The 7,891-nt window shown below is 63.8% G+C and overlaps 1 protein-coding gene across 1 annotated transcript in view; it reads left to right on the forward strand.

Annotated features, from left to right (window-relative positions):
* The window catches only part of CHCHD6 (coiled-coil-helix-coiled-coil-helix domain containing 6), a 120,526-nt gene extending 113,131 nt beyond the window's left edge, over positions 1-7,395 (forward strand). Inside the window, exons 7-8 of the mRNA XM_074344171.1 lie at positions 5,695-5,830; positions 7,204-7,395. Of these exons, the coding sequence (XP_074200272.1) occupies positions 5,695-5,830; positions 7,204-7,209 (142 nt within the window). The 3' untranslated portion in view covers positions 7,210-7,395. The remainder of the gene's footprint in view (positions 1-5,694; positions 5,831-7,203) is intronic.
* Positions 7,396-7,891: the final 496 nt, after the last annotated feature.

The raw sequence follows: 7,891 nt of genomic DNA on the forward strand, positions 1-7,891 counted from the left end.
AGGAGTTGGGTGCTGGAATGACAGACGTCCTCGGGTCTCTTTCTAGACCTTTCTGGGGCCAGCCCCGCACGTTTTAAATACGTATAAAACATGCGGCTACAGTGGTTTAAAATACTAAATACCCAGCGGAGCAAGTTCCCCTATCTCGGTGACCTGCTTCCAGTTTGTTTTTTCAGACGAATGTAGAACACCTTCGGCGAGCTTGCCCTCCCCCACGCCTAGCTGGACAAACGGAAGAGAGGACGATCTGTTGCTCTTCTCTGGGATAAGTGTGTCCTCTGGATGCTGTCAGTCCTCTCAGATTGCCACCCGTACTGCGTTTTATTTTGTTTTATTTTGAAATAATTTCAAACGCATAGAAAGGTCACAAGAACGCGCGAGGAGCTCTCGTATCTTTGTCACCCAGGCCCCGACCGGTCAGGTGCCCCAGAGTCTGCGTCCCCACCCCTCCCTGCTTCTGGCACGGTGACCTGTGGCCCCTAAGGACTCGAGTCCACCGGGCACCCCCCAGGACTCCCGCGTGACCGCACACGGCCCTTCCGGCCAGGAGACCCGCGCTGGCCCCCGCCCCGCCCCGCCCCGCCCGCCCCTCCCCGGCTGCGGCCCCTGCGCCCGGCCTGCACCTCTTTCCTTTCTGCCCGGTGCTCGTCGTGCTGCGCCCTGTGGCCAGCAGTCTCCTTCCTGTGGGCAGTTCCTGGGTCTTTGTCTCTCGTGGCCTTGACAGCCTTCAAGGGGACAGGCCTCCTCAGCCTGGGTCCCCTAGCTGAGCTGTCCTCTGGTCTGTGTGTGCGTGTGTGTGCGGTGACGGTCCCAGGGAGAAAGCCTGTCACCCGATGAGCAGCCCAGTTGCGTTTTGTTTCCCGGGGGGCAGAGCCCTGCGGGGCCTGGGCTCCCGAACAGCGGCCTCCTGCTGGGGGTGGGGGTGGGCTCAGCGAGTGGCCCCGCGGGGCAGGCTGGCAGACGGCCGGCCTGTGGGCCCCTCCCGCTGGGCTGAGTGGCCCGTGGTCAGTTCACCAAGTCCTCAGTAAGCAGCGGGTCTGCCCAGCGCCTCAGCCCTGGCCGCGGTTACAGCAGCGCCTGTCCCGCTCGCAGCCGGGCTGGACCTGACAAAGACGGACGAGCGGCTCTCGGGACGCCCCCCGCAGCCGTAATAAAAAGCCTGCTCGCAGGTTCACCCACTGCCGGCTTGTCTCTGAAATTAAGTGCCAGGCAGACGTCTAATAGCCCGGTTCCACACCAGGCCAATATTATCAGATTGATGTCAGCAGTGATAACAGGAGCCGGATAAGTTGATGAGATTTCGTTTATTAAATAGGAGAGCTTGCAGAGGACGCCGCACGTGGGCGGATGGGCAGCTGGGCTTGTGCCCGAGACCCCGTCCCTGGGAGCCGGGGGCAGGGCGGGAAGGGGGCTTCGCCGGAGGGGGCCCTGCCCGCCCTCCCTCCGGCTCGCCTTCCCGCACGGCCACGCGGCCCCTCCTCCGCGGTCACTGGCCAGGCGGCAGACAGGCCCGGCAGGCCTGACCTCCAGGCATCTTTGCTGCCTCTCCGTGCCCTTGGTTGTTTCTCCCTTGGAGGTTCTGGGACTTCCCACAGTGGGAGGAGCAGCATGGAGGGCCAGTGCTGTGGGGCCAGACCACCAGGCCCTGATGTCCCTCCGCCTCACAGCCAGCCTGGGGCTGGCGGCCCCGCCGGCAGAACCACCGCTGTGCTGGGTAGGGCCAGCGGGTGCTGGTCCTCAGAGCCCTCCTAAGCCGTGTACCGAGGTCGGGGCACCTGTCACCCCCTCCCGTGGGAGCTCCCCAGGCCCAAGTGAGCCCAGTCGGGGGCCCAGTCTTCCCTTACGGGGGTGGAGGCTAGACACTACGAGGCCGCCAGGCCGAGGAGCCGTCTGTCGGAAGGGACTGTGGTTCGTCTGCTTCCCGCTCACTTCCGCCAGGTCAGAACCCCGTCTGCTCCCACCACTTTCCTGCGTGGCTGACTGTCCGCCTTTCCCAGGACATGGGTTTGTAGCCTTTTCAGAAGGATGAGTGTGTTTCGGTGGGGAAGGTGGATGAAAGGAGAGAGAAAGGCTGGCAGGAGAGACCACCCAGGTGCTGGGGGGAGGAGCTGCGCCGAGGGCTGCGGGGGGGGGGGGGGGCTTGGCCCTGCAGAAGGAACCCCCGGCGGAGGAGGTGGGGTGTGAGACGTGGGGATGCTGAGGAGGTGTGTCCATGCCCGCAGGGGGCTGATGGCCCCCGGGGCGCGGGGGGAAGCGGACCCCAGACTGTGGAGGGGGTGGCTCCAGGCCATCAGGAGAGCTGGGCCCCCAGAGGCCTGGGAATAGAGAAGGAGAAGGAGGGGGCCCTTCTGGAAGCTTCTGTGGCCGTGAGGAGGCCTCGGGGGTCTGCTCTGGGAACACCCAGAAGTGGAGCGGGGCAGGGGCTGGCACAGACCAGGCAGGAGTTGGGGGGGTGCGGCCTCTACAGACCTGAGCCAGAAGCCCGGGAGCATCTGAGGGGCACTGAAGGCCCCAGGGATGGAGGGTGGAGGAGGCAGGAAGAGGAGGGGTGGCCTCTAGAGCCGCCCAGTTTGGGGTCAGCTGGTCACAGGGATGGAGGGGGTGCCTGAGCTGCTTGGGGTTGGGGCGGAGACGTCAGTTTTCAGTAAGGCTGGAGAGAGTCGGGATCGGTACAGCTGGAAGGTAAGCGGGAGACGTCCAGAGCAAAGGCAGGGGAACGTCCAAAGTGACCCCAGCTCTCTGACTGGGGGGGGGGGCCTGGGGTGACCTCCACTCCCCAGGACTGAAACTGGGAGGGAAGTGGGCCCCTCAGTGCTAGGTGGGGACTTGGGTGAGGAGGCGGCAGATTGGGGGGTAACATCCTAGAACGTGAGGCTCAGGGACCGTAGGATTCCAGGTCCTGAGCCCAGGAGTGCGTGTTGTTGGGGCCTGGGGGTTGGCTGTGGGGGTTCCGGGTCGCAGGAGCCCACGGTCTGCGGGGCAAAGGGAAGGCGTGAGGGCCTGTGTGCGCGTGTAGGGAGGGCTGAGTGCTGAGAAGAGACCGCACCAGTCGCTCCCAGCTGCTCTGAGGCCTGGCCCTCCTCCCCTCTGACCTCGAACACACAGCAGAAAGTGGCCAAGCCCGAGCCCCAGCCTGGTGTGTCTGCCCCCAGACCTGTGTGCTGCCCACTGGCGCGCAGGGCCGGCTTGGGGGTCTGCTGGCTCCATGGAGCAGGGACGCCGCAATGGGTGCCTTCAGGTTCTGGGAAAGAGACAGCCTCGAGGCCTGGGGAGCCCTAGACAGTGTGGAGTGACCTGGAAACACAGGTCAGAGGGGCACGGACGGGCAGACAGGCCCGCCTTCCAGCCACGTCTGTGGCCTGAAGCCTCCTGTTGCAGCTCTTGCCCAGCAAGACTTCAGGGGCAGCGCCTCCCCCAGCTCTCCTCCCGCCCCACCGCCCTGCCCACCCCGGTCCTCATGCTCTGGTCTGGCCGTCTCAGCCCAGTGTGCCGGGGGTGTCGGGGCCGGCAAGGTGGCCACTTCTGGCGGGGGTGATAGCCCTGAACTACCCAGACCTAGCTCCTAATGCACAGGGGCACGTGGCCACGAAGCCCCTCGGACGGAGAGTGGGGCTTGCCTGGGCCCCGGGAAGGTTGCCGTGGGGACGTCCTCTGTGTGTCTGCAGGGCAGCTGTCCCCCAGGCTGAACAGTACCCAGCTGCTGGGCGGCAGGGCTGGGAGGCGGGGCTGTGCCCGGTAGGGTGCGCGGCTCTCCTATGCTGGGACCCAGCCCCGCCCGGCTGGCTCCAGGAGATCTGTGCTCTCCGGGTCCCGTGCGTTCACCGTCGTTTTGCAGGTAAACGGGTGACATTTCTTCCAGTTGACATTTGCCCACCATCTTGTCTCCTTGTATTGCTGCTGACAAGTCCCAGAGCAGAGAGGCCTTGGGCCCAGAGTGAGCGTGCTGTGAGGGGGCCACTGGGGGTTCCGCAAGGCCGGCCATCAGGATGCCTGCGGCCCTGGCGGGGACCTGAAGACAGAGGAGGAAGAGGGCAGGACGAGACTGCCCGTTTACACCTGGAGGCGCGTCTGTCCCGCCTTGGTCCAGCTCCAGGACTCGGGCCTGTCCTCACGAGGCCTGTGAGCCCTGACGGTCCTGCTGCCACCGAGCCCCCCACTGGCCGTACCCGGGGGTCGTGTGGGTTGGGAGCTGTTCACGGGGTTCGGGGGCAGGGGTGGGGGGACGGGAGGCCTGGTGTGAACAGACAGCCGCGCACGGGCCCCCGGCCGAGGGAGGCGCTGGCCGGAGGGCGAGGCTGAAGCACACTGGGCCCTGGGGAGAGCGGCAGAGAGGCCCGTCCGAGGGCCGGCTGTCCTTCCTGGAGTAAACCGTTTAAAAGACGCACGACTGGACTTCGTTTTAGATTACAGCATCACTGCATTTTCCCCCACAGCCTCGTTTGGAACGAGTAAACGAGGCAAGCGTAAGCTAATCCAGGTGATACCAGTCAGAGCAAGAGAGCACAGTACGGTGTTTTGCGGTGATCTCTGGACACGAGATGAACCCTTGCCACTGTCCTCTGATACCAAACGACGTATCCACTGTCAAGTAAACCTGAAAGAAAATAAAATAATCATTGAATAGTTCCAGTTAAACTGGGTTGGAATTTTGACGTGGAATTGTGTCCACCTCAAAAAGTCTTCAGCACGGAAGTGGAGGCATTCTGCAAGTACTGGGGTTGGGGGAGGCCATCACCGCACCATGACAGCCAATGGCGCCCTGTGAGGGGACCCCGAGTCCCTAGAGGGAAGGGCTGAGCCCAGGAGCCGTCTGTCCTGCTCTGAGGAAAGACCCCCATGTCTTCCTCCAGTGAGAACTCTCTGAGTCCTCGTCCTCACTGCACAGACACCAGCGGAATTGGGTTTCGAGGCGGGAGCCCCCAGTGCTGTAGGGCTGGCTGTGCCCTGGCTTGCATCCTCAGCACACGGTGGAATCCTACGTGCTGGGCGGAGCAGGAAGCGTGTGCACGTGAGAGAGTGTGCACCTGTGAGTGTGTGCACCTGTGAGAGTGCACTTGTGAGTGTGCACTTGTGTGTGCACATGTGCACACACCTGTGAATGTATGCGTGCACCTGTGAGTGTGCACGTGAGTGTGTGCACGTGTGAGTCAGAGGGTGAGTGTTCAGGAGAGCGTGTGAGACAGAGAGGCGAGGGTGGAGGAGCATCAGGAAGGAGACCCTTGAGAATAACATTTATTTCACTTTTTTGGTATTTGCTTCATATTTTTAAAAAGAGAATGTAATCTTTTTTCAGATGAATATGTTTAGAGCCTAAGTTTAGGCGTTAAGCCTACTTTGATAAACGAAGAGAGAAAAAATAGTAATTGCGTCCAGAATGCTGGAGTGATTGTCTCTAGGAAGTACGGTTTTGAAACCTTAGTTCTTCCTTAGGCATCCTGTGGCTTTCCAGTTCTCCTCCCCGTGCACATACTAGCTTTGAGGTCAGAAAGACAGCTTCGTCGGAGAAGCCAGCTGCCTGTGCATAATCCCGTGGTCACAGTGGCCCACACCTGGGCTGGAGGCCGTGGCGGGGCAGGGTCCCCAGCTGGCCTTCTCTCCGAGGGGGTCTGGATGCCAGGGGCCGCAGGGACCCCCCACGCCTGGCCCATGGTTCTCAGGCTGGGCCACCACAGGCCTCCTCTCTCTGTCCTGCAGGCCCCGCAGGCTGGAGCCCGTGTGCTCGGGGCTGCAGGCCCAGATTCTCCACTGCTACCGAGACCACCTGCAGGAGGTGCTCCTGTGCGCAGACCTAGTCAAAGCCTACCAGCACTGCGTGAGCACCGCCCACAAGGTAAGGCCAGCTCCCCTGGCCACCCACCGGGCAGCTGGAGCCTCTGCCCACCGGCCCGCCAAGCCAGCGTCCTGACCTCCAGCCCACCATGTCCACGGCTGGCCCCTGAGTGCTCCAGGCATCTGCGTGGGGAAGGGGGTGTGGGCGCAGCCCGCTAGGCTGGGTCCAGGAGCTGTGCTGGGTACAGTCAGGCCCCACTATTCAGGGGTGGCCACCCAGCCCTTACCTCTGGGCTGTTGGGCGGGGGATGCGTGTGCAGGCTGGGGTCGTGGAGAGGGCTGGGCCACCCAGTAGAAGGGGGAGGAGTCCTGCTCGAGAGGGCAGCTCTGCACCCACCCAGCTCCTGTGCTGGCCCGACTGACTGGGCCAGCCTCTGGGGAGTGGGCGGGCGATGGTGGCCCCAGGTCCCGTGCACTCCTCAGCCGGCATCAGGGGCTCTCCAGGCTGTTGTGTCATCTGGGGTGCAGTGGCCCTGCCCTGAGACCTGGCCTCCCTCCAGTCCCTCCCTGCTGGCTCCCCCAGCCCCCAGCCTCCGCCCCCAGGCACCTCCTGCACTCTGGGCAGCTTGGGCTCACCACACGGCTGGCATGTTTGTTGGAAGAGCTGCGGGGCAGGGCCTTCCTCCCTGGGACAAGCCTCTGTTGCCAAGTGGGAGACAGGCAGGTCTGGATCGCTCCTGCGCACAGCCCGCCTGCCCACACCGCCCTGGGCTCCACAGGGACCAGCTGGGCCTGGAGCCTGGGGAGGAGGTCAGGTGTCCTCTGCGAGCTGCAGCCAGTGCAGGGGAGGCACCCGCGGGCCCCTCGTCCTCGCCTCGGGAGGCTCTAGCCTTAGAGACCCCCCAGAGCAATTCACTCCTGCAAGCGGCCAGGTGGCAGGGACCATCCCTGGCACCAGGGAGCCAGCCTAGGACTCAGGCCGCCTGATCGGGGGGGCGGCACCTCCCCAGCTGCTAGACGAGCTCAGCCCAGCGTGGTGGCCACCAGGAAGTACGCTCGTGTGTGGACATGCTGGTGCCTTGGGTCCAGGCCCCGCGGGCAGCCAGAGGGCGTGAGAGCGCTCACCTGAGCACATGCTCTGGGGGGTCACAGGAAATCTGTGCGGCTAAGGCGAGAACAAGAGGGACCCCTCAGGGGGCAGAGGAGGACTGGCCAAGCACCATCTGTACGTGGGGCAGGCAGGAGGTCGGTGGAGGAGGGACCATGTCAGCTGGGGGCCGCGGGCACGTGCATGTGGGCACTGGGCTTGGAGGGGAGGAGGCCCAATCCCAGGCTGCAGGGACCAGCTGGGGGGGGCGTGTCCATTTAGCAGTCGCCCCCATGGAGCAATGCCTGGAGGGGACACCAGCGACTTACCTCTATTCTCCCTCGCAGGGCTGACAAGCAGCCTCACTCCTGGCCTGGCAGTGACTTGGAGCCCTGATGAGGGGACCCATGTGGGACCACAGCCCACAGACCCCTGGGCCACATCCTGTCCTGCTGGGCGCCTCTGCTGCCCCTGTGCTTGAGAAACTGTGTGTGCACCTGTCCACGGACAAATAAAGCATTTGTCTTTGTTTTCTCTCACTCCATGTGCAGCCCTGCGCTGGCCCCAAGATCAGACAGGCTGCTGCCCTGGGGAGCGTCCAGCTGGTGGGGGGTGGGCATCCAGCAAAGGGCCACCCCAGAGCTGGAGGAGGTGGGCAGATGGGGAGGGTTCCTCACTGGGACACAGCAGGAGAGCAGGCCAGCTTCCGGATGGACGGGGCTGAGCTATGAGTCCAAAGCTGGATGGATGGCAGCGGGGCAGCCAGAGGCTGGGAGAGCAGAACCCCAGATGGGAGCCAGGGGCGCCCGGAGGGGGCACAGACTGTGCACAGCTGGGCATTCGCAGAGAGCGGGCAAAGCAGGGGTCGGCAGGGTGAGGGCAGAGGCCAGGCTGATGCTCCCGGCTCTCTCCATTGGCCTCAGCCTATTCCTGGGCATCCTGGGGCCAGAACCAAGCTTCCCCGGGCTGGGTGCCCCCATCTCCTACCATGGATGTAGGGGTATGTTGGGTGGACTTTGTTGGAGTCAGGTGCAT

Source organism: Camelus bactrianus, chromosome 17, assembly GCF_048773025.1.
Source record: "Camelus bactrianus isolate YW-2024 breed Bactrian camel chromosome 17, ASM4877302v1, whole genome shotgun sequence".
Classification (NCBI taxonomy): Eukaryota; Metazoa; Chordata; class Mammalia; order Artiodactyla; family Camelidae; genus Camelus; species Camelus bactrianus.